This window comes from Pelophylax lessonae (assembly GCF_965119305.1).
Source record: "Pelophylax lessonae genome assembly, chromosome: 4".
Lineage (NCBI taxonomy): Eukaryota > Metazoa > Chordata > Amphibia > Anura > Ranidae > Pelophylax > Pelophylax lessonae.
The window spans coordinates 546,212,170-546,239,315 of record NC_138771.1 but is presented as its reverse complement, the minus strand read 5'-3'; the positions used below and the strand labels follow the sequence as shown (position 1 = coordinate 546,239,315).

The 27,146-nt window shown below is 45.0% G+C and overlaps 1 protein-coding gene across 2 annotated transcripts in view; it reads right to left on the bottom strand.

Moving 5' to 3' along the window:
- Positions 1 to 27,146, bottom strand: part of LOC309552265 (oxaloacetate tautomerase fahd2, mitochondrial-like) — a 91,759-nt gene that overhangs the window by 63,966 nt on the left and 647 nt on the right. For both annotated transcript variants that reach the window (XM_082253154.1, XM_082253155.1), the window contains exons 2-5: positions 17,471 to 17,735; positions 12,447 to 12,663; positions 10,652 to 10,711; positions 111 to 273 (exon numbers count right to left, since the gene is read on the bottom strand). In XM_082253154.1, coding sequence (XP_082109280.1) covers positions 111 to 273; positions 10,652 to 10,711; positions 12,447 to 12,663; positions 17,471 to 17,730 — 700 coding nt within the window. In that variant the 5' untranslated portion in view covers positions 17,731 to 17,735. The remainder of the gene's footprint in view (positions 1 to 110; positions 274 to 10,651; positions 10,712 to 12,446; positions 12,664 to 17,470; positions 17,736 to 27,146) is intronic.

Genomic DNA, 27,146 nt, shown 5'->3' with positions numbered 1-27,146 from the left:
AAAATGTACCTGGGAGTTAGCTAGTAAAAGGCAATATGTGAGCACAATGTGTATTCCAATATAGACATACATACAAACACATAGAGAGATTAATACATTTACTGCAGTACCTGAAATGGAGTCTTTACTAACCAGTGCTGGCCCCAGTGGACAGAACGTGTCAAATGTTTTACCCAGCAGCCACTGCTTGCCATTCTTCTTCATCTGCCAGTCACGGGCACTGACGTCATGAGCAACAGTAAACCCAGCAACATACTCCATTGCATCTTCCTCCTGTGTAAACACTGGAAATCAGGCAATGGATAGGATATAGATGGCCGACAGTAGCCATACAATACATCTTCTTGACATTAAAAAGGACAGTTTTCCCTTTGCCCCATTATTTATTACATGCTTGCTGCGCAACACATTTAATATTCGTAAGTCTCTGTGGAAGCGACCACTTACTAGCACATAGCAAAACATGTAGGCCTTAAGGGCCCATTTACACCTCACACAGGATTGACCAATTATTATTATACAGGATTTAACACCAACAGTCTGCACAGAATATACAGGGAGACAGTACAGTTACAGTACAATTCAATACTATATACTGGGAGACAGTACAGTTACAATGCCTACAATCTAATAGAAAAATGCATTTTTGTGCATTGAGACAGGTTGTGTAAGACTTCATGTACACCCTGCCTACATATATTGTGGCTGCGGGAAAACACACAGAACACAGCAAAATTGCGGCGATCAAAACGCTCCTATGCTGAATGCGATATTTCTGTGTTCAGGAGAGAGAGGTTGAGGGAGCTTGACGCTCACTTAACCTGCGGCAGAACCTAAACTCTCTTTAAAGCTCCTATATGTACATTGATACAGACTTTTATGAAGTGGAGTTTAGGAACATTGGCAAAAAAAACGCCAAAAGCCCATAAACTCAAGTTTAGTAAGTGCTAGAGTGGGCTATTGTACATGAAGCCTAAAAGGCAGCCCATTCCTTTTCAAAGGGCTCACAATGTACCTTGGTGCAAACCCGCACCTGGTTCTATTTTTGACAATGCAAATCACCACAACATGCAGAATATGCAGATATGTTTATGGTCAGTGTATGTGTACATTGGGATGCTGCCATTCCAAATGAATAGTAGTGCACTGTAGCATATATACACCTGTGCATTACTGAAAACACATAAGGATAAATGCATTTTCACAAAAAATACACATATCCTTTATGTCTGGCAAGAGAATATTCATCTTCAAGGACTTGATTTACTTGAAAAGAGAGCTCCAAGCAGCCTTAGAGATCCCATGCACTACTGTGAAGACCCAGGTGCCTGCATGGTCCGCACCCAATAAGTTCAAGGAAAAGGAGAAAGGTGGCAGCACATCCAGGGAAAATTGTAGCTTTTTTTTGAGTGCGCATGCGCGTGGCGCCTGGAGCGGACATGATCTGATGGAGCTCCGAATGCCGCCAGCTATCCCCGGCACACAATCGGCTTTCATCCCAGCGGATCTTGGCTCCCTCGGTGGGAGCCGACAGCATGCAGTGGAGGGCACCGGAACCGGTTAAACGGAACCCCCTGCAATAGTCTACGGTGCACAAATCGGCAAAGCCTGCTCGGCCCCCGCACCAGGCCTCGCCGGCCAAGATGGTGACCAGCCAGAAAGGCCAGAGTTATGCCGCGGCCCTATCACAGAAGGTCCCTATGCTGAAGGAGACCCCCGCTCAGCAGACCACGCATGTAAGTCCACCCCCGGACCCGTTTTCCTCCCAATCTCAGGATAAGTTTCCCTCGGCGCAGGGTGGCGGGACCCCTCAATTTTCCCTGGCTTCCCCATACAGGGCGGAGGGCTCAGATGAGGCCAGCTCTCCGGCCTCCTCTATGGACATGCAAATGGCCGACCTTGCGGAGGCCACCTTCAGCCAGGCCAGCTCCCTTATGGATTCACATCCGCAGCCACCCACCCCTCCAGCGGCCTTCTCTGGGGATGCGACCCTGTTAGCCACTATCACAGAGGAGATGAGGGGGGACTTCAATGCCATAGGCAACAGGCTGGACACAATGAAATCCAAAATGGACACTACTGTTAAAAAGGTCAATCAGAATTCTTCAGTGATTTCCTCCCTACAAGACCAAATAGATACCGCCAAAATTGAGGACCTGGAGAATAGGTCCAGGAGGTATAATTTCCGCATAAGGGGACTCCCAGAGTCTGTCTCAGATTTGGAGGGCTCTGTACATGCCTTAATGAAGGAACTGATCACGGATATCTCTTCTCATCACATGGAAATAGATAGGGCCCTGACTGCCCCCAGACAGGACAGCCTGCCATGGGATGTTATAGTCAAGCCACACTTCTACAGGATAAAGGAGAAGGTCATGTATGCAGCCAGAAATCGTGAGGACCTCACATTACTGGATCCTAAAATTCAAATCTTTGCTGATATTTCCCCCTTGACCATCCAGAAGAGACACTCTTTGAAACCTCTCCTGCTACGCTTAACAGAGCATCAAATTAAGTATCGCTGGTCTTTCCCTTTTCACTTATCTTTTACCTTTAAGGGCAAGTCTCACTCTTTCTGTAATTTTAGGGATGGCGAGGAAGTCCTGCTGGCCTTGGGCCTGATATCCAGAGAAGCTTCCTCTCCCCCTCCTTCTGCATCGCCACATCACATGGAATGACCGATATCCCCGATCTGGTCCCACAAATCCAGAGCCTCCAACGCTAAGAAATCATCCGCATCCAAAGGACACTATGGATGAACTGCTGGAACTTTGCTGCTGTTTTTCTATTTTTTGTTGGTCTTTCCCCTTGCTTGGCCTGACCACTGTTCCCCCCCCCTCTCCAACAGGTGGACGGATGATCCCTGCCTGGGCCCGGGGGCGGCTGGTTGTTTTTGTTGCTGGCACCTGGGAGAGTTCTCCCACTAGGCTGCTTTTTGCCCACCCACAACTAGACTGCTGACTTGTGTTTTTTTCCTTGTATATTGCTGCTCATTATGCTGCATGTTTCTGCCCTCCTGATGGCTGCTGTTCGCCCCCCTAGTCTGCCACGGGCAAGCGTGGCGGGCGGGGGGTCGAGTGGCACCCGTGGATGTTGTGCACCCGCTGTCTCCCTTTCCATTGCAAAGAGCTGGGGATGCTGGTGCATAGACTTATGCCACTTACTAGTGTGATCGCCTTCCCCCTTATGGAGGACCTCGATTCACACGATGTGTTGGGAATGTTGCGTTCCCTGTGTCTGTGGCCCATCTGGGACTCATGGACACTTTTTTTGTCTGTATATTATGTGCTAACTCTAAAACATTTTTTTCTAGTTTCTGTCTCTTCTCTTTTCCGTATAGTTCTCTTTTCCTCCAGTAGTGTATGATTTTGGACCAGGGTCGTTGCTGAAGATGGGAGGAGGATCCTCCGGTCACAGGCGAGTACAGTCTGCCACACCACCATGGTAACACAAGGCACATCAACGCTCAATGTAATAACTCATAATGTCCAGGGCTTTAATTCACCGACACCGACTTCCAGGCCTATTATAGATGGAAGACCCATGTCACACAGCTGCAGGAGACACGCTTTTCAGCCACGTCGGCTCCAAAGTTTCTAAATGCTAGGTATCCCACCTTTTTCCTTTCCTGTGCGCGGGAGAAGAATGGGGGGTGGCAATTTGCATAGCCAAGGGAGTCCCTTTTGTACCGGATACAGTGATAAAGGACAAGGATGGTAGATATATAATGGTGGTGGGAAGGATTAGTGGAAGTCCGGTTTCTTTCATTTCGTATTACGCTCCTAACTCGGGCCAAGTCCGGTTTGTTGAATCAATGCTCTCTTCCCTACTTCCCCATGTTAGGGGCCAGTTGATAATGGGAGGAGATAGTAATGTTTCCTTGGAACAGGCAGTTGATAGATCGAAACCGGTGGTCAAACACACCCCCAAGCAGGGCGGCAAATTGGCCTATTTACTGCATTCTAATGACCTTGTTGATGTCTAGAGGAACATGCACCCCTCTACGCGGGACTTCATCCATTATTCTTCAGTTCATAATACATATTCTCGCATCGACCACTTATTTACCCTCTCCTCACAGTTACCATCCATATTGAAGTCCCAGATTATGGATGCGTCCTGGTCCGATCACTCACCAGTCCAACTGACCGTCCGGTCACTGGATCCTAGAAGGGGCCCGTTCTCGTGGAGACTTAATGCCTCACTCCAAACGACCCGGTCATATTCTCTGAGGTGGAAACTGCGATTCACCAGTTCTTTCAGGAGAATGTTCCCTCTGACAACGACCCGAGAATTTATTGGGCGGCCCATAAAACCACCATCAGAGGTAAATTGATTGTTGGTGGCGCGGTCCAAACGTATCCACGCACAGACGATTTTAGAGCAGGAAGAGGCCCTTCATCTACTTCAACTGGAACAGAAACAACATCCTCAGAGGGACATCAGACCTAAAATAGATGCAGCGCGAACGGCCCTTAATCTTACCCTAACCACCAAAGCGGAAAAGTACCTCCGCTGGTCCCGCCATCGATTCTATAGTCTGGGTGTAAACCTTCCACTCTTCTGGCTAGAAAATGTAATCCTCGCCCGTATACTCCTGCACTTCCCCGATTGCGTCTCCGCTCCGGCAAGTTGTCACAAAACCCGGACCTAATCGTGCGCGAATTTCATGATTATTACTCACGGCTCTATGCTTCCGCGACGCCACTGCATCCCAATAGAGTGGAGGACTTTCTTAGGGACATTCCTCTCCCCCAAATACATACGGACCATGTCACCTCTCTTGATGCGGAATTCACTGAGCTGGAGGTACGGGCAGCCATTGAATTCCTGAATCCTACTAGGGCACCGGGCCCGAATGGGTTCTCGGGCCATTACTACAAAAAGTATCTTGAATTGCTAGCCCTTCAATTGTGTGCCTTCTTTAATCACCTCCGGGGGGGGGGAGGGTCCCTGCCGGCCTGTGAAAATGAGGCCTACATTAATGTGCTTCCAAAACCGAATAAGGACCATAGTGATTGCTCCAATTATCGCCCGATTTCCCTTATTAACGTGGATCTTAAGCGGATGACAAAAATCCTGGCCACTCGGTTGCACTCCTTCCTGGCCCGATACATTCATCCGGACCAAGTGGGTTTTGTGCCTCAGAGACGAGCCCCAGACCAGACCCGTAGACTGATTGATATAATTGCTGCAGTCCACTCCAACTGGAATGGGGGGGGCCCCTCATAAAGGAATGTCACTAGATTTATGTAAGGCCTTTAACTCCCTTTCGTGAGACTACATGTTCCTTATATTGCGCAAGTATGGCTTTGGGCCCCACTTCCTGACAGTATTGAGCGCCCTCAATTCTATCCCGACTGCCCAAGTGGTGGTCAAGGGTTTTCGTTCTCCTAGATTGAACATTTGGAGGGGTACCAGGCAGGGTTGCCCTCTCTCCCCCCTACTGTTTATCCTGGCCCTCGAGCCCCTAGCCATCAAGCTCAGGCATCACCCAGACATCAAAGGAATTCAATGTGAGGGGGTGGAACATAAATGTGCCTTATTTACGGACGATCTTCTTTTGCTGCTGTTGTCCCCCATCACGTCCCTGCCGAACCTTTACCGTGTCCTTAAAGATTTTACACTTATACTGGGGCTCTCTGTCAATCACTTAAATGCTTAATCTAAATCTTGACACCGCAACACTGACCGCCTTACACAATAGTTTCCCCTTTAACCACTTTACTACCAGTCACGTAACCTCTACGTGATCAGACTTTGCGGGGTTATACCGGGATGATGCCTCTAGCTAGAGGCATCATCCCGGTACCGTTGTTTGAAGCCGACGGTCGGCTTTCCGTCGGTAACGATCGATGCGGCTCGGGAGCCGCTCGATCGTTACCCGGGGGGGCGGGAGGGGACGTCCCCCCCCTCCCGCCGCCTTCCGCGGCTTTGCTCGGGGCTACCGTCCCACCGGGAGCCCCGAGCACCCAGCCGGCACGTCCGCCGGCTGGATGGAGTCCCGATGAATGCCGGAAACGGCATCGATCGGGTCTCCGATGACGTAACCCGGAGGCGGCGTCCATGACGTCACGTCCAGGTTACTGTGCTGCAAAAGGCGGCAGATTTGAAAAACGGCTGTATGCAAAAATGCCGTTTTCGGCGTTTTGCATACAGGGAAGTGTAGTGGAGGGGTCTAGGGTCTTTTAGACCCTCGATCCCTCCATAAAGAGTACCTGTCACGACATATTGCTGTCACCAGGGATGTTTACATTGCTTGTGACAGCAATAAAAGTGATCAGATTTTTTTTTTTTTAAAAACCTGTAATAAAGTTTAAAAAAAAAGAAAAAATAAATAGGAAAAAAAAAAAAAAAAAAAATTTAGCCGTCCCCGTCACCGTTAGCTCGCGCACAAAAAAAAACGTATACGCAAGTCGAGCCGCAAATGAAATCGCTGTTCAAACCACACATGTGAGGTATCGCCGCGATCGCCAGAGCGTGGGCAATAATTAAAAAAAAAGAGCTACACTCTAACTCTAAACTGGTAACCGTTAAATAAATTTAAAGCGTCGCAGATTGAGATCTCTATTGACCGTAGTTTGTCGCCATCCCACGGGGGGGCGCAATTTTAAACCGTAACATGTTTGGTATCTATTTACTCGGCGTGACATCATCTTTCACAATATACAAAAAAAATGGGCTAACTTTACTGTTTAGTATTTTTTAAATGCAGTGAAATGTGATTTTTCAAATTTTTTCCAAAAAAATGGCGTTTTAAAGACCGCTGCGCAAATACCGCGTGACAAAAAATTTTGCAATGACCGACATTTTATTCTCCAGAGTCTTTGCTAAAAAAATATATATAATGTTTGGGGGTTCTAAGTAGTTTTCTAGGAAAAAATACTGGTTTTAACTTGTGAACAAAAAGTGTCCGAAATAGGGCTGGGGCTAAAGTGGTTAAGTGGCAGGAAAGGGCCCTCCCTTACCTGGGTATTTATCTGACCCCGACAATAGATAGGTTGTATCAAGCCAACTATCCTCCTTTTGTTCAGAAATATGCTACAGGATGTTCAGAGGTGGGAGAGGAACCCCCCCCGTCGTGGTTTGGCAGACTGTACACGTTAAAAATGAATCTGTTGCCGAGGTTGCTTTATTTGTTCCGCACCCTTCCTATAGCTGTCAAGTTGTCCGAGTTGAGGTCCTTCCAATCTAAACTGTTACATTTTTGTGTGGGGGAAAAGGAGACCGAGGGTGAACAGTAGCACGCTGTTCACGCCTAAATCAAGAGGTGGCCTAGGAGCGCCCGATCTGGTGAAATATTTCTATGCTGCGCCACTGGCTCCATTCATTCGCTTCCATTCCTCCCACTGGTCCACATGGATGCACATTGAGTCCTCACCGGCTCAGTCTGAACCTATCAGCCACCTAATGTGGTTAAGGCAAGGGGACAGACTGGCCATCATGTGTCCCACCACTTCCTTTTCCTGGGATAGACTATCAAAAGTTCAAGGCTTCAAGTCACCACATGCCCCTCTGGCTCCGATAGCGGGCAATCCTGCTTTCACCCCTGGTCTCCAACCCCTTAATTTTGCATGGTGGACTAACAAGGTACTTATTTGCATTGCTGATTGCTGTGACAATAAGGGCATTATTGCTAAAGCTTACCTGCAAGAAAAATATGGTCTCCCTAATTCTGAATTCTATCGTTATGTGCAAATTGCCCACTTTCTACGGTCCTTACAGTCCCTCTCAGCTCTTGCTACTTCTACCCCCATGGAATATTTATGTAGGTCTTATGACAAGCACACTGGGCACATCTCGAAAATTTATGGCATCCTCACCTCCTCTCCTACCAAGTTGTTTTATATGCGGAAGTGAGAACAAGACCTTCAATCTGAACATGATCTTGAGGAATGGCATCAGATGGCCCAGGGCGCTTCCAAATCATTTATAAATACCTCTCTGTTTGAGGCCAACTATAAGGTATTGATGAGCTGGTATATGGTGTTGCCAAGAATAGCAGCTTACGTTCAGGGGACTCCGGCCACTTGCTTTCGGGGTTGTGGCATGCAGGGTACAATGTTGCATACGTGTTGGGCCTGCCCCAAGGTCAAGAGGTTCTGAATCCGGGTTTACAATTTATTTACTTATTAACGCAAGTCAATCTACCCAAGTCCCCCGAACAGGCCCTACTTGGGCATTCTACGGTGAAGGTCCCACGTAGGGCCAGAAAACTTGTGGGGTTTATCTTCACGGCAGCTAGATTGGCGGTGGCTCGGTCATGGAGGTCTCAGACCATTCCGTTCGAGCTTGTAAAACACAAACTCAATTGGATAATGGTTAACGAACGCCTGTCTGCTACTCTTTCCGACAGGCGGGCTCAATTTGACAACATTTGGGAACCCTGGATCCAGTATCTATCTGCTTCATTGTAGCCCAGTTGGGCTTGAGCCCTCTGGGCGTGACTTTGTCTAAATGAGAAATGGTTTGCTCCTGGACTTCTCTTCTTTTCTGTTCTGCTATTCTGTTCTCTGCTCCTTTTACTTTTCTGTTTTCCTTTCAGGATCATTGTATCATAGCCATGTTGGGGCTGGTGGTCGGGGACCCCCAGGTGGTTCTGGCTGTGGCGCTCATCTCTACACCCTACGGCCCTGTGGTGGTTGGGGGAGGGCGACATGCACCCACCGGGGTGCAGGAGCGGGGATCACCATGTTGGTGCCCGAACACTCCTATCCTTGAGCTACTCCCCTGGAGGGGTGGTTTTCTTGCTCACAGCTATGTTGTGGACTCTGCTGCCTACTCCTCATGTACGTTTTCTTTCATATGCTCCATGTGTATGGTGTTCCCCTTTTATGGCTTATGTCTTTCTTTTGGTATTTGCCTTGTTTGACACTTTGTTATTTTGTTCATGTTTGATTTGTTTAATAAAAAATTATTGAAATGGAAAATTGTAGCTTTTTTGAAGATCCATTAAAAAGTAAAACATGACAAACATACGGTTCAAAGGTGCTCAGTAGACGCATTTCACACTGTCATACTTACTCTTTGCTAAAGTAATTACTATTAGTAATGAGTAAGCACGACAGTGTGAAACGCCGTCTACTGAGCACCTTTGGACCCTATGTTTGTCATGTTTCACTTTTTAATGGATCTTCAATAAAGCTACTGTTTTTATTCCCTGGATGTGCCGCCACCTTTCTTCTTTTCATTGGATTTACTTACACAGCCAGTGCCATCACATGGATCTAGCCCAGGAGTGCCAAACTCAATTTATTTGCAGGCTGCTTCAACATTATAGTTGCCCTCAAAGAGCCAATTGTATCCAGAAGACTATAATAATTTATCCAGTGATTTTTTCTCAGAGAATAGGTTCAAGAACCACACTAAATGGTGTGTGTGACCAAATTGCACAGTGGGAGGAACCTATAGGGGCAATAAGCACGAGGAGTGCATTTTATACAGAGTGCAGAGTTCAGGGGTACGCCATGTACAGAGTGCACTACATACAGAGTACAGGGTTTAGGAGTAGAATATGCAGTGTCCTGGGTTTTGCTCTACTTCAAAGGCTGTCACATCCACCCTTGCATCTGGCCCTTGCACCACTCTCCCCTATCCCTCACCTCTGCATCCACAGCCCCGATTCTCCTCCCCTTCCTCTTCACAAAACTAAAATTCCCTTAATCTCACGTACGCGGCCTGGCTATAGTACCTCCAGTGTAGGCAGCTTCGCCTCTCTCTTGCAAGGAGATCATAGGTCAGCATTAGTTCACAAGGGCACAGATCGAAATCACAGTGCAGCTAACCATGTGATTCCTCATACCACACTGCAACTGCATCTCCCCTTGTCCCTGCTGCAATTGCAGGGCAGGCAGCGATCTGTGAGAGCCACTGAGAGGAAAGCTGTCCTTGTAAAGACAGAAGTGACAGCAGTGAGCGAAAGGTGAGAGCTGGAGGTGGCAGAACAGAGTTTGGCCATGTTCCATCTAGAAAAAAAAAAAGCCTGGGTGCAAGGACCATATGAAGTGGCCTGGTGGGACAGATTCAGGCCGCTTTGTGTTTGACACATGTTATGTAGCCAAACAGATCCATGTGGTGTATTTACAATAAACAAGGCTGTAGACTTTGTTGGTTTTACAGACTAAGTAATGATCGAGAGAATAGCACTATCTTCTTTTTGCTGTCATTCACAGGAGATTTTAACTGTGGCAAGAATCTAGCAGATTCCCGTAGCAGGATTCACATATGGTTGTGGATAGTTATGGGCGCAGCTGTCTGCTGGTACTCGGATATAAATGTAAAATTAAGTAATTACCTGCTGTTAAGGACAGATGATCACTCCTGAACGCAAACAGCTTGTGATCATTGGTCCCTAGCTGCAGCTAATCGATCCATGTGCGATTACTTCTGGTCAGCTTTGGTCGCTGTCAGCCTGTCATTGCTTTGTACAATTTGAGCGGCTGCAACCGTCAGCAAACACCTGTGAATCCAGGGGGAGCAGCTGGATTCTAGCCACAGCTGGGGTTAAATTGCTGTGTGAAATTTCATCTGTACCATAAACAGCTGGTTTTAGCCTTAAAGCCAGAAGCTCACAACATGCATTTTTTTTAACTGAAACATATTGGTTAAAAAAACTGCATCTGAAATATAATCATGGTTTTGTATGTCTTACCTTAATGTTTTTCCCCCTTTTCCCAATAACAAAGGCTAATTCAACCTCCCAGTCCACTTCCTGCAAACAGAATGGTAAATGATTTTACTATACATGCAAGCAATGACTTGTCCAAAAACTTTTAATGGGTAATTTAAAACCATGAACAAATTATGCTGAAAATACAAAGCACATTTAAAAAAAAAAACATACATCTGGGCTTACATTTCATTTTTTGCATTGGAAACCTAGAAAACTGTAGTGCTATTAATGTAGAAAGGAAATTCAGAAATCGGAACACTGGATGACAAAACTTACAATATAAAATATAGCGGCGCCCTCTAGTGGTGAAAATGTATAGTAACATTATTAGCTAAACTGCTTCAGGAACAATTTAGTACCATCTGTGATACTTTTTTTATTTGCACTAACATCCAAATTTTCAAGACAAGCTTTCGGGGTGTGTCCCCTTCTTCAAGGTCCAAGCAGTATGAATACAAGAACTTTGATGCAATACAAAACAAAAAAAGTCCCCAACCTCAGCTTTGAAGTAAAAAAAAACAAAAAACTTTATATTCCATAAGTGCACTAAATATATTTGCAGTATGAAAAATTACATTGTTCTTTCCTAATTGATTTTCACTAAAATAGTGAAAATGTAACAAAGTCACCTGAAAAATATATGCCACATCTATCATCCTTCAGGCAATTATTTTTTAAAAAAATCAACATTTTTATTTTAATGAAAACATTTTTTTGAATATAGGACTTTGAAAGAGTACAGCGTGGTGTTTTACTAAAGCATTATGTATGCAGTACCTAATGTATCCCTAGTTTCTTTGGATAGAGTGGTATGGGAATAGAACCTCTGTCAGGTTTTTAATGCTCTCTGTGTATTGGTCTTGGTAACCACTAAAACTGGGACTAAAAGGTGAGGAATTGTTCCATTGCCAACTGTCTAAGCTGGCATTTCTCTCCCTTTGAATAGATTTCTTCTCTTGTCCTGCCTACAGGACAAAAGCGATTGTTGACTTCATGGCCGACCCTGAGGTTGCACCACTCCTCTCCTGTGGTACAGTTCATGTACAGTGGTTTTGTGTGCCATTGATTAGCTGCCCCGATTGAGTTTACAAGTCATTTTTAGGAGGGGGTGATCATTTTTCTAACTCAGGCATTCTGTTTTTGAATTTTTTTTGACATGTTGGGGTTATATCTTTCACTTGAATGTTATAGGTTGCAGCTGGATAAAACAAAAACTGTGCCTGTCTTCATTTTAGACTGCAATACAACAAAATGTGATTATTTTAAAGGGGGGTGGTTCTTTTCTATACCTACTGTATAGCTGTATTTTACCCAAACAGGACATGATCACGGATTACTATCACTGACAGCACATATAGCATCTTACTTTGTAAAATATTATCATTTATGTAATATTTCTGTGACCCACGTCCTACCACCCAGGCAGTTCCTGTGAATTCCCAGGTTGGATGTTCATATTTTGTTCATTTGGGGCTAGTCTTTGAGTTTGGTTATATTGGGTAGTTTCTTATACAGCAGCAATCACTGTCACTGTAGCAACATAAAGTGCCTACTACAGTGATTGCCAGCTTCCAAGGGGATCCAACAGGTAAAGCACATACATGCTTATACTGGTCAAAGCTGGACCAATGTAACTAAAAATTGCCATACCTCAACTTCAGCTTTAACCTTGAAGCCAGAAGCAGCTTCTGACACACTTCCATATGTAAGACCTGCACATACATAACCTTTAACTTACTGTCATATCACAGCTTTTCTGTTGTACTACATTTACCTTGCTTTCAGGTGGAAGGACAATGGAGTCATATGGGCCAATGATTGAACTGGGGAACTTGCTGAAGATGATAGGCTCTTTAGGAACAGGAACATTCTGCTCCAGGCAGTGGTCCACATAATTCATCCCAACACAAACAACCTTGTCTGGTTTGGTGATCGGAGCCAAAATAGTAAGCTCATTGCGGCTCAGAATGTGTTGACCGGAACCCAATGCTCTGTGGAACAGGGGAAATTAAGTGACCAAAACAATGATGAACTCCAGGCACATAGGAAATACACAAGTGAAACACATACATATCTGTTTTCACTAGAACAGACAAGCTCTAGACCTCGGTCAGCCTACTTTTCAGTTGAAGTGGTTGTTAGGCCACTGTGTAAAGTACACCAAATCCCCTCTGTTAGAAAACGTTCTTTGCCCCAGTGTCTGTGCTTTGTAAAAAAATAAGACCATTACTACGTTTTTTACATGACTCCTCGCTGCTCCCTCTCCTGATCCGACAGCTCCAGTGGGAGGGGCCGAAAATCCCCCATTGATGTCAGCAGGATCAGCCAGGTATTTCAGTTGATACAAAGGGCCAAATTACACAGCACAAGCACTGTGCTGTTTGACATGCTTTAAAGTAACAGGATCCAATTTTTTTTTGGATTATAAAACACCTGCCTGATCCAGGATCATCTTCAGCCTGTAACCGGACAATGAAGGAGCAGCAGCACACTGATGTGATCATCACTTTGCAGGCTGAGAGTGCAGCCACAGAGCACTTTTTGGCTCAGAGTGCATTACAGGAGGCTGATACTGTATCAAAACAGATTTAGGTACATTTCCTAGATGTATGTAAAATACACACATTGATATTTGAATATATACAGTATCTAGACAAAATTGTTTTTTTTTTTATATATAGTTATAAAACACATCTAATAGTTTACATAATGCAGCAACATCAGCACACGTAGGACACCCAACATGAAAGGTTTATTATACTAAAGCAAAACATGCCTTTGCACACAGGTACTGACTAGTATTCCAATGTTTCTCCTTCTCGCTCAGCTAATGTGACCCCAGTGCTTATAGAAAGGGGCAAGGGTGGAGCAAATCAGGATGCTGTGCAGGCACTTGACATCCTCCTCATCAACCAATGAATAGAAGTTTGTAATGGTGTACAATGATAACCTGTGGCTTTCTGTATCTAAAAGCAGGCTTGATTCACCCTCTGGTTTGCATACAATTTTTGGGCAATTTTTTAGGAATTTTGCAAAGGCTCCCCCAAAGAAACCTGAAGGCACCCCAGGGTGCCTGGGAACCCTGGTTGAAAAAGGCTGGTCTATTGCCTTCAGAAAATCAACCCATTGTTACTATATCATTTTCCAAGTATGATATACAAGGCCAGGTTAAATAGAACTTATACACACAGTCTAATGCCTCGTACACACGCAACGATTGTTGGCCGTGAATTTTCGGCCAACGTCCGATCGGCCGATTTTCAGCTTGTTAGTATGATGCTTCCGACAACCGACTGCGACTTTTCGCCCTAACAAAATCTGGTGTGCATGCTATAAAATTTTTGTTGGCCGTTGACAGAACGGCCGATTTTCCGTCAGTCAGTACAGATTTCGGCAGACAAAAATCAGATGAGCAAGACTGGGCATGCTCAGAGAAGAAAAAACACACTGAAAGTAAACCAGCACTAGGCTTGTGACGGTATCAGATTTTCATGCTGCGATTAATTGATTAAGGTTTTGCCACGGTATACGGTATTATCACGGTATTCTATTATTAAATTTAAATTATTAAATTTCCACCTCACTTCAATTTCATTGCTGAATTTAGGGGCTTTGGTTCACTTATGCACATTATTATATAGTCAGTCAGTACAGACTCTGTGAACCAGGCCTAAAATAGGTCATCAAGCAGTGTCTGGCCTAACTGGTGATAACTGGTCCTGGCGCTCGGCTCCGATCCGATGGCCTGGTCATTAAGAGGGCAAATCCTTGTGGTCAAGAAGTGGTTAAACCTGAAGGAGGTGTTGTTTATAAATTACTTTACTATCCCTTTAGGCCTGGTTCACATGTATGCGGGTTGGTGGTTCACATGTATGCGGGTTGGCGGCCCACATTTGCACAGGCATAGCAGCCCATTGATGTGAATGGGCTTGAGCTGCTATGCCTGCGTTTTCAGCTGAAAAAAGGTGCATGCAGAATTTTAAAAAATGCAGTGGCCATGAAATCCATCCTTCTTTTGCACCATGCGACTTACCTGCCTTTGCTGCACACGCAAACTGTTTTTAAATGCCGTGCCCACGTATACAAAAAATGCAGAAAGCTTGCCAGAGCAGGAACTGCAGGTTAGTCGCATGGTGCAAAAGCAGGATGGATTTCAAGGCCACTGAATTTAAAAAAAAATGCTGCATGCACCTTTTTTCTGCGGAAAATGAGGGCATAGCAGCCCATTCATATCAATGGGCTGCTATGCCTGTGCAAATGTGGGCCGCCAACCCGCATACATGTGAACCGCCAACCCGCATACATGTGAACCAGGCCTAAAGCAATAGTAAAGTCATTAATAGATAAAAACACCGGTCCTCCTGCAGGTTTAACCACTTCTGGATCGCAAGGATTTGCCCCTTTAAAGACCAGGCCATCGGATCAGAGCGCCAGGACCAGTCATCACCAGGTAGGTCAGACACTGCTTGATGGCTATATAATAATGTAATGTGGGCTGCTATGCGTATGCGTGTGTGTGTGTGTGTGTGTGTGTATATATATATATATATATATATATATATATATATATATATATATATTAGAGCTGCACGATTCTGGCCAAAATGAGAATCACGATTTTTTAGCTTGGAATAAAGATCACGATTCTCTCACGATTCTCTGTGTAACAAAAAAAAAATTGGGATAACTTTACTGTTACGTTTTTTTTTTTTTATTATTCATTAAAGTCTATTAATTGCGTTTGAAAGACTGCTGCGCAAATACAGTGTGACATAAAATATTACAACAATCGCCATTTTTTTTCTGTAGGGTCTCTGCTAAAAAATATATATAAAATGTTTGGGGTTCTAAGTACTTTTCTAGCAAAAAAAAAACTGATTTTAACTTGCAAGCAACAAGTGTCAGAGAAAGGTCCAGTCTTTAAGAGGTTAAACTTCCTTTCTCCCTGGCAGAGGGAAGGAAAAGATACAATGTAATCATTTTTGTTTATAGTTACTGGGAGAGCTGTGTGAGTGAATGAGTCATCCAGCTCACTGAAATGTATCAATTCACAAGTCAGACCCAGGAGCAGAGGAACTCGGTATTTTAAAAATGCCACAATAACAATACCGTGGCTATGCAATACCGCGATATATCGAATTACCGAAAACCGGCATATGTCTAACCAGCACATGACATCACTTCTGAAGTTGGTTGTTGGCCGAGAAAATTTGTGTGCAGTCTAGAGCACATTTCAACCAACACAACAACACTGGACAAAAGACGGCCGATCGGTGGGCCGATAATCGTTGCGTGTGTACGAGGCTTAAGTGGCTGATAAAACACAACCAAGCCCTGAGCCCATCATCCACTTACCTTAGCACCAGCCCCTGGGAATTTCCCCACCACCACTGAGCACCCCCAACCTTACCTCAACTTCCTTCGTCTTTCTCTCTGTTCTAATGTGCTGTGTTTGGAACCCTCTCCCAAACACCCCAGATACAGTACACCTTCTAGCACACGGAGTTACAAATCACTTGTTTACCTTTCGCACACACCTATACCGGCATATATTTTGCAGGTTTAAGCCTGAATGTGAATGCGGAGTGTGTAAGTGTCACCCTGGTGCAATCAAAAAGCGTGAGTCAGCTTACAGGCTTTTAGAGCTCCATGACCGTTTTTTTTTTTTTTAAGCCTGGGCTCACACTATTGCAATGCAGTAACCATTGCGATTCTAGTGCGGGTTCCCGCATCGCATCTCCCTCCCAGGCAGTTCACACTGCCCTCTGAGAACCAATGTGGGTATCAATACAAAGATAATGACACCCCCAGATTGATTCTCGGGTCGCAGTGCAAACTGAATTCGGACAGGAATTGGATCACATAACACAAATGCGAACTGATTCCAGCGCAGGAAAAATAAAAAGGTTCCTGCAGCATTTGCGTGCAATTGCAATGTGAGTTCAGCCATACAAACTGTATGGCTGAACTCGCATCACACAGACATTGCATGTGATCTGCACAGCAAAGCGATGCGTATTACATGCGATGTCTGCCTTAGCAATAGTGTGAACCCAGGCTAAGTCTGCAATCCCATTTGAGAACAGAGGGGAGATTTAAGCCCCGTACACGCGTACCGATTGTCAGCCGCAAATATTCGGCCGCCGACCGATCGGCCGATTGTAGGCTTGTTAGTATGAAGCTTCCGACAGCCGACAGCGCATTTTCGGCCGAACAGAATCTGTCATGCAAGCATTAAAATTTTTGTACGCCGACAACAGAACGGCCAATTGTGCGTCAGTCAGTACAGAATTCGGCCGACAATCAGCAGATTTGCAAGACTGGGCATGCTCAGAAAAGAAAAAACACACGGAAAGTTAACCATCACATGACATCACTTCTGCAGTCGGCTGTTGTTGGCCGACAAAATTTGTGTGCAGTCTTATGCAGTTTTCAACAGACAAGACAGCCCTCGGACAAAAGACAGCCGATCGGTACGTGTGTACGGGGCTTTACTAAACTTAAGAGCGCAAAATTGGGTGCAGCTGTGCATGGTAGCCAAATTAGCCTCTGACTTCAGCTTGTTCAAATAATCTTGGATGAAAAACCTGGAAATTGATTGGTTTCCATTCAGAGCTGCGTCAGATTTTGCACAAAAATTTCTACTGCCTGGTATGATGCAGCCATGATAGTAATTTGCATTCTGTGAGGTGAAAGTATAAATAATAAAAGACATATAAAATCTGTGGGGTTACCAAGCTCCAACACACTTTTAAATGCCCAAATCTGACATCTGAATGCCTATACTTGAGATTATACCTCTTGGCTGTCTGAAAGGCCACGTCTCCAGCTTCTAAGAACTCTCTCATTGTAGGAGGTAATGAAGAATCAAAGGAATTTAGGTCAATGATCTTCTCCCCATCCAGCTCCACACCAATTCTCTGGCCTGCAGAGGTGGCACTCTGGAACTGAACGAACCTCATCCTGAGCGTCTGAGTCTGAGAGAAGCCTCGTCTCGGTATAATACAAAAGGGATTCTGCTGGACCAATCTCACTGCACCTCGAACCCAACTCGACATTAGCCCTTAGAAAAAAAAAAAACGTCATTACAAAAAAAAGTAAAAAATATGCACTAAGATTCCACATTTGCACAGTATCAGAATGATAGGATTGGGTCTGTGACCATATATTTTTCATATAGAGATTAAAGTGGACCTGTGCATTTTCTATGCAGTGCAAAGCAATAGGTTCACTTTAATACCAGCCCCATTAACTGCACATATTTATTTTGCTTTTATTCCCACACCATTTACTTCAATCACTGGGACCAAGGAGAGCTATCCCCGTGTACGCCACACCAGGGCAGTTCATTAGGGACTGGGCATTCGCTCCCTGCCATTATTTAACAGCCCCTGGATAACCAATCAATCACCAAACACCAGTATTTTCATATATTAAGAAGTGAATTAAGTCATGCGCTCCTACCCGAAAGCACCAGGTATTTCTTTTGTTCCCAGAAGCCCAGAGTGCTGGGTGTACTCAGCACCCATTCAAAATTAGTGGTAATGCATGCGTTGGTACACTGCAATGTAATTCATTGTAATTATCTCCACATTACAGCTTAAACATGCATTTGTGCCTTGTAATGAGCTAAATTGCAACTTGCTCGAATTTTGCATACTTGGCTGTGCTTTCAGCAACCAGGGTTGTGGCATGTCCCTAAATAAGAACCTGCTGCGTTGTTCTGCATGGGCAAGTTCCAGAACATTGCCCGAACAGACAGTGAAGGCTGCTGCAGGTATGTACAGGCTTCTCTAGTATTCACCACTTTATACCCGTCAACAGCTTTGTCTTTGTTGATTATGAGCTGAAAATAATGACTGCAAACTATTCTAGGACAAAAGGGGCTTCAAAAGACCAGAAGGTCCATCAGGGATTGCCGCCTGGTGGGCCACATGCTGGTCTTCTCATGCATTCATGGTCACCAAGACCCTTGAACAATACTAGATAGACAGAGCTGGTAGAACTGGTCAAGTTGGCATTAACTTGACACAAATTGGTCAGCAAGTGATGAAGCACAGATAAGCCTGTGTGCATAGGGAGTGTTAAAGTACCTCTAGGATTTGGGTATGTACAGCCAGAGGCATGGCTCGCCTTGTCCATCTGTGTTTTAGTGCATGCCAGCTTGTGGCTTTGGCCAGTTGCGAGTGGTGGCATGCACATGCTGTTAGGAACAGGAGGCGAGAATATGGCATAACACCTCCTCCCCCACCCCCGTCTGTCAAACGACCTATGAAAAGCAATCTGCTGCATATAAACAAGCCCTTAAAATTTCTGTTGCTCCGATTGCCCATTGTTGACCAGATTGCCTGTCCCTGCATGCCTCAACCTCTGCACGAAAACTGACTGCCATCTGCCTGCCACATTGTAACCACCCTGCTCCTGAGACCACTTTGTGGGGCAATCCTGAGTGCAAAGACCTGGTGCCAGCTTGCAACAAATTAGCCACGGGCCACCTCTCCTTACAGAGTGCTCTGGTGAAGGCCAAGTTGTCTCTTAGACCCTGCATCTTAGGTGAGCCCGCGTCACCCACCAGGGGTGTCATTCACAACAGAGAGATAGTGGATAGACAGCAACATGCCCCTGCTTAACAAGTAACTGGTGTTAAATTGGGCCCGAATAGCAGGATAACCATAAATGATGAGATGCCCACTAAGAACAGAGTAGTAATGATTCTGACAGTCATTAAAAAGCTCATTATTACCCCAAGATACAACTATGTGGCCTAAAGCTCACCTTACCTATTACAATCTGACCATACTATTTTAGATTTACCAAAACTATGTATAATGAGGACCTAGCGTTCCGGACCTTCATCCCTGAATGCACCATAGACATTGATAGGCTGCCTGCAGAGGGGCTGGATGCTGAATGTATCCCTCTAGGGCGCACTAAAATGCAGAGAGGGATGCAAAGTTCCTCAACAGCCCTGTGTGTAAGGGGCCTTAGTCTCATCCAGTCAATGAAATAGGCAATCTAACCAGTGCAAGATTAGGCCATGTATAGCCCACCACAAGTGTGTGTACAGGGGCTTTCTTTAGATTGGAGTCTCCAAACTTTTTAAATAAAGGGCCAGTTTATTGTTGTTCAGGCTTTAGGGAGGCCGGACTGTGGCCAGTGGGAGTAGAAAATGTCCTGGCTTCAGTGGGAGTAAACAGTGTTCCATCTTTGGTATTCCGGGGAAAAATAGTACCCCACTGTCCGGGTCCGTGGGAGGAATAGTACCCCCACTGTCCGGGTCCGTGGGAGGAATAGTACCCCCACTGTCGGGAAAGGATACATCCAGGCCCCGGTCTGAAGTTATCTAGGTTTTCTACTCCACATTAAGTGTAAGCGAGCGGTTATAATAATAATCCAAGCAGTATGTTCTGTATGTTTGAACCTTATTTTTTCTTATTAGCTATAAACAACAATGTATAGCGGCATGCGTTACATAATCATAAACATAAATAATAATATCACAGAATGAGCATAATATAACGTGTTGCCATGGATACAAAGGACCTACATCATGTTGCAGTATAGATGGATCGGTAAGGATAGATAATGAGCAGAGAACAACCTAAGAAGGAGTTAGTGAAGAAATGTACACAGTAGGTTATATCATAAGACAGCTAATCAGAGGTTGGTGATCCTATATAGTCACTAATTACAGCATTTAGTTGTACAGAACCTGATGACGCATTGCCATCAAACCATACACCTGATTTACAAGCACGGTGTATTAATATTAAAATGTATAAAAAATATTTCTCTGCAGTGTAGGATGCTTGGAGGGAGTCATTTCTACACATTTAATAATAAACCATTACATTTTGTTTTCAGAAGCCAATAGAATTATTTACAATGTTCCGATATTCCGATTTTTTTAGGGATACAATCAGCTATCCCAGAATGGTAATGTTGGGAAAATGGGGAAGCATGTCCACTCTTTAGGTGTTAAGAAAACGCAGACAGAAACGCAAATTTCTGCCTGCGTTTTCAGAAAAGTGCTAGGAACGCAGCAAAATACGCCACACACTTGCATACCGCTCAACTTTTTGAGATGGGAACAAGGAACACCTATGAGCAAACATATGTAGGCATAGGACACACCCCCTGTCACACCCCTTATAGGAGAATTATACAAAAGAAAAAAATGAGTTAAACCCACAAGTGCTTTTTTCCCCCACTACTATTCCTTTATACTGGATTTTTAAATTTACAAATGCAGCAATTTAGAAAATCGGATGAAAGATTTAGCACTGGGAAATACTTTACTGAAAGAAAAATAGTGCATTTTATATACAACTATATAAATCAGACCAAAACGAGGGACAAATGAGGAGGAAAGGGACAAAGGGACTTTGTTCCAAATCAGGGACTATTGGGAGCATTGTGCTTGCAGTGCTATTATTTCCTAATGGCACCTCAAACAGATAGCAGTCAAGTGGTTTGTCACACATTCGCTGTGCGACAAAAAATACATGAAAAATTAGGAACGCAAATCGCCGCACTTGGCTCAGTGACAAAAAAAAGGTGCCCGAGCTACTTTGCCATGTTTGTCTCATGTAGGGAATTTCATTCAAGTGACTGGGCTTCCCTATGCTATTGTGTGCCAAACACAGCAAAAAAACCGTACTAAAAAAACGCATTGTGTCACGCAGGTGTGAATGGGGCCTTAAGAGTTCATTCACAAGAGCAGCCAGGGGCTGTAAATAACTGAGCTGCGATTTTACCAGCCTTCCCCAAACTCCTGATGCCTGATACACAAACAAAAATGCTATAAACTCAGCCAACGAGATTAAGGGGGTTACACTGCATTTGCAAGCCAAATGCTTGAATGGAACTTGCGGAATAGTCCCACAATGTAAAATTGCAGTCCAGCAATAAAAATAAAATAAAAACCAGGTTTCAGCACCTTTTCAATGCCTGTTATCCATTTCTGTAACGCCCTCTATAAGGGACTCAGGGTAGAGTTGTGAGTTTAATTCAAGTCTGTTCCCTGCCATGTGATAGTCACAAGTCACTCATTTCTGCTGGCAGCAGATGTCCAAGGTCAGCAGAAAACCATGGCAACCCAGCTAGTGACTTTAGGTAAAAAGTCAAAATCTGCATATATGTGTGAGCACCGCTCAGTCTGCATATTCCAGGGAAATAAACAAGAAGGGCAATTCAGTAAACCTGGAGCATCTGTGCATATGGCAACCAATCAACTTCGCTTGTTCAGTTAGGGCTCATTCACACTATGTGCTGTGATCTGTGTTTTTCCACATGGATAAAGGCAGCTATGGCACATATAGAACAATTGTTTTATACAGTATTTCACAAAAGTGAGTACACCCCTCACATTCTTGTAAATATATTTATAAATCTTTTCATGTGACAACACTGAGTCCCCATTCACACTAGCGCGACTTGTCAGGCGACTTGGTCGCCTGACAAGTCGCGGTGGGTCGCCTGCCATTGATTAGCACAGGACCCGTTCTAATAGGAGCGACACAAGTCGCTCTGACTTAGAAAAAGGGTCCTGTACTACTTTGGGGCGACCTGGAGGCGACTTGCATTGACTTCAATGATATGAAGTCTGTGCATGTCGCGGTGCACGCTGTGCACCGCGACTTCACAGGTCGCCCCGGCAAGTCGTGTCGCCCCTGTGTGAATGGGCTCTCAAGAAATGACATGTTTCTACAATGTAAAGTAGTGAGTGTACAGCTTGTATAACAGTATAAATTTGCTGTCCCCTCAAATTAACTCACACACAGCCATTAATGTCTAAACCGCTGGCAACAAAAGTGAGTACACCCCTAATTGATAGTGTCCAAATTGGGCTCAATGTGTCAATATTTTGTGTCGACTCCATTATTTTCCAGCACTGCCTTAACCCTCTTAGGCATGGAGTTCCCCAGAGCTTCACAGGTTGCCACTGAAGTCCTCTTCCCCTCCTCCATGACAACATCACGAAGCTGGTGGATGTTAGAGAGCTTGCGCTCCTCCACCTTCCGTTTGAGGAAGCCCCACAGATGCTCAATAGGGTTTAGGTCTGGAGACATGCTTGGCCAGTTCATTACCTTTACCCTCAGCTTCTTTATGAAGCAGTGGTCGTCTTGGAGGTGTGTTTGGGGTCATTATGTTGGAATACTGCCCTGCGGCCCAGGTAGGGGATCATGCTCTGCTTCAGTATGTCACAGTACATGTTGGCATTCATGGTTCCCTCACTGAACTGTAGCTCCCCAGTGCTGACAGGACTCATGCAGCCCCAGACCATGACACTCCCACCACCATGATTGACTGTAGGCAAAACACACTTGTCTTTGTACTCCTCACCTGGTTGCCGCCACACACACACTTGACACCATCTGAACCAAATACGTTTATCTTGGTCTTATCAGACCACAGGACATGGTTCCGGTAATCCATGTCCTTAGTCTGCTTGTCTTCAGCAAACTGTTTGCGGGCTTTCTTGTGCATCATCTTTAAAAGAGGCTTCCTTCTGGGGTGACAGGCATGCAGATCAATTTGATGCAGTGTGCGACGTATGGTCTGAGCACTGACAGGCTGACCCCCCACCCCTTCAACCTCTGCAGCATTCATACATCTGTTTCTCAAAGACAACCTCTGGATATGACGCTGAGCATGTGCACTCAACTTCTTTAGTCGACCATGGCGAGACCTCTTCTGAGGGGAACCTGTCCTGTTAAACCGCTATATGGTCTTGGCCACCGTGCTGCAGCTCAGTTTCAGGGTCTTGGCAATCTTCTTATAGCCTAGGCCATCTTTATGTAGAGCAACAATTCTTTTTTTCTGATCCTCAGAGAGTTCTTTGCCATGAGGTGCCATGTTGAACTTCCAGTGACCAGTATGAGAAAGTGAGAGTGATAACACAAAATTTAACACACTTGCTCCCCATTCACACCTGAGACCTTGTAACACCAACGAGTCACATGACACCGGGGAGGGAAAATGGCTAATTGGGCCCAATTTGGACATGTACTCACCTTTGTTGCTAGCAGTTTAGACATTAATGGCTGTGTTGAGTTATTTTGAGGGGACAGCAAATTTACACTGTTATACAAGCTGTACACTCACTACTTTACATTGTAGCAATTTGTCATTTCTTCAGTGTTGTCACATGAAAAGATAGAATAAAATATTTACAAAAATGTGAGGGGTGTGATGTGCGGTATGGGAAAATGAAGCCATGCTGAATTTTTCTGCACTGTACAGCAGTACAACGCAATGCTGTGAAGTTATAAAAATAGTGTCAAAATGTTAAACTTCAAATACAGTTAAACAAAAAAAAAAAAGGTGGAGGAGGAGGCCAAACATCTGGCTCACATCAGCACGGCGAACTGAGCCAGAAGTGCGAGCGGGTACCTGTCAAAACCAGGTACCTGCTCTCTCCCAAAAGTTGCCAAAGTGTGGCAGCGGAGAGGACTTCCACTTTTGGGTGGAGCTCTGATTAAAGTGAAAAAAATATAAAATGGGTGAACAGGCAGGATTTTAAAGTCAGACAAAATGTGCTATGTCTCTTCTCTATTAGAATTACATAGTTACATAGTTACATAGTAGGTGAGATTGAATAAAGACAATAGTCCATCCAGTTCAACCTGTATAGGTGTGTGTGGCCGTACTCATCTCACATAGCCCTGAATGTTCTGATCCTTGAGATGTAAGTCTAAGAGTCTTTTGAAAGCCACCATACTTCCCGCAGAAACCACCACTTGTGGTAGAGAATTCCACAATCTTGTAGCCCTAACAGTAAAGAACCCCCCACGCTTCTCCTCTAATCGCATTGTATGCCCTCGTGTCCTCATGCAATCCCTGAATGCAACTGAATAGCTGTTTTTCTATGCCGAGATCCCCATTGAGATATTTATAAATTGCTATCATGTCCCCCCTCAGGCGTCTCTTCTCCAGGGAGAATAAATCAAGCGATTGCAGATGCTCTTCATAATTAAAGTCCTCCAATCCCCTAATCAGTTTAGTTGCCCTTCTCTGGATTCTCTCCAGCTCCAATACATCCCTCCTGAGGACTGGCGACCAGAACTGGACAGAGTACTCCAGATGCGGTTGGACCAGAGTTTTATAAAGTGGAAGGATTATAGTCTTATCTCTGGAATACATCCCTTTCTTTATGCATGCTATTGCCTAATCTATCATCAACCAAGACTCCCAGATCTTTCTCCATTTTTGATTCCCCCAATGGTTCCCCCCCCTAAAGTGTATTGTGCTTTTATGTTTTTAGTCCCCAAGTGCAAAACCTTACACTTCTCCACATTAAACCTCATTTGCCATGTCGTTGCCAACTCCGTTATTTTGTCCAGGTTATTCTGTAGGATATCTGCCTCATGCTGTGCAGTTATTGCCCTGGCCAATTTTGTGTCATCTGCAAAAACTGATATTGAACTACTGATCCTGTCCTCAATGCTGTTTATGAATAAATTGAACAAGGTTGGTCCCAGGACTGAGCCTTGGGGGACCCCGCTTACCACCTCAGACCAGTCTGAGTATGTGCTGTTTATTACCACCCTTTGGACCCTTACTTACCTGCCTGTCCGTTCTGTACAGTGAGCTACGCACGCGGAGCTCATTGTTCAAGTTTGGTGACAATGAGCTGACATTTTCTTAGTCACATCCTACAGCAAAAGCCATGGTCCGCAGAGAGCTTCCAAAGTATCAGAGGGATCTCATTGTTAAAAGGTATTATTCAGGAGAAGGGTACAAAAGAATTGCCAAGGCATTAGATATACCATGGAACGCAGTGAAGAAAGTCATCAAGTGGAGAAAATATGGCACAACAGTGACATTACCAAGAATTCCAAAATTGATGAAAAGACGAGAAGAAAACTGGTCAGAGAGGCTGCCAAGAGGCCTACAGCAACATTAAAGGAGCTGCAGGAATATCTGGCAAATACTGGCTGTGTGGTACGTGTGACAATAATCTCCCGTATTCTTCATATGTCTGGGCTATGGGGTAGAGTGGCAAGACGGAAGCCTTTTGTTACTAAGAAAAACATCCAAACCCGGCTAAACTTTGCTAAAACACATCCGACGTCTTCCGAAAGCATGTGGGAAAATGTGTTACGATCGGATAAAAACCAAGGTTGAACTTTTTGGCCATAATTCCAAAAGATATGTTTGGTGAAACAACAACACTGCACATCACCAAAAGAAGACCATACCCACAGTGAAGCATGGTGGTGGCAGCATCATGCTTTGGGGCTGTTTCTCTTCAGCTGGAACAGGGGCCTTAGTCAGGGTAGAGGGAATTATGAACATTTCCAAATACCAGTCAATATTGCCACAAACCCTTTAGGCTTCTGCTAGAAAGCTGAACAAAAAGAGGAATTTCATCTTTCAGCATGAAAACAGCCCAAAGCATACATCCAAATCAAAAAAGGAATGGCTTCACCAGAAGAAGATTCAAGTTATGGAATGGCCCAGTTAGAGCCCAGACCCGAATCTGATTGAAAATCTGTGGGGTGATCTGAAGAGGCCTGTGCACAGGAGAGGCCCTCACAATCTGACAGAGTTGGAGTGTTTTTGCAAAGAAGAAGGTGCAATAAATGCTAAATGAAGATGTGCCATACAAAATCAAAAGGTGCTTCAACAAAGTGTTAAAGGGTGTGCACACTTATGCAACCATATTATTTTAGTTTTTTTATTTTTACTTCCCTCCATCTAAAAGATTTTAGTTTGTTATTCACCTTAGTTGTACAGATTTTAGGTCACATTAAAGGTGGAAAAAGTGACATTTTAACAGGGGTGTGTAGACTTTTTATATCCACTGTAAGCCTCAGTATATGCTTGCCTGTAGGTACAAGTGGTAGAACAGCGTTTAATACCACGTTACTGGGACAGTGATCAGCAATGCCGGGGGCCGAACTTCTAGAATAGGGTGAAACTCTGCTTTTAGGTAAATAAAAAAGATTTAGGCCCCATTCACAAAGGTGTGACAGCGTACCCCCCTGTGCGGGCGTGTGACAACGTGTCCCCCCCCCCCGTGCGGGCGTATGACAGCGTACCCCCCCCCCGTGCAGGCGTTGGACAGCGTATCCCCCCCCACGCACGGGCGTGTGACAGCTTACCCCCCCCCCCCCGTGCGCAGGCATGTGACAGCTTACACCCCCCCCCACGTGCGGGCGTGTGACAGCCTACACCCCCCCCCACGTGCGGGCGTGTGACAGCGTATCCCCCCCCCACGTGCGGGCGTGTGACGGCTTACATCCCCCCCACGTGCAGGCGTGTGACAGCTTACCCCCCCCCCCCCCCACGTGCGGGCGTGTGATAATTTACTCCTGTGCGGGCATATAACAGCGTACCCCCGTGCGGGCGTGTGACAGCTTATTTCTGTGCGGGCGTATGACAGCGTACCCCCAGGTGAGCGTGTGACAGCGTACCCAGGGCGGGCGTATGACAGTGTACCCCCAGGCGAGCGTGTGACAGCGTACCC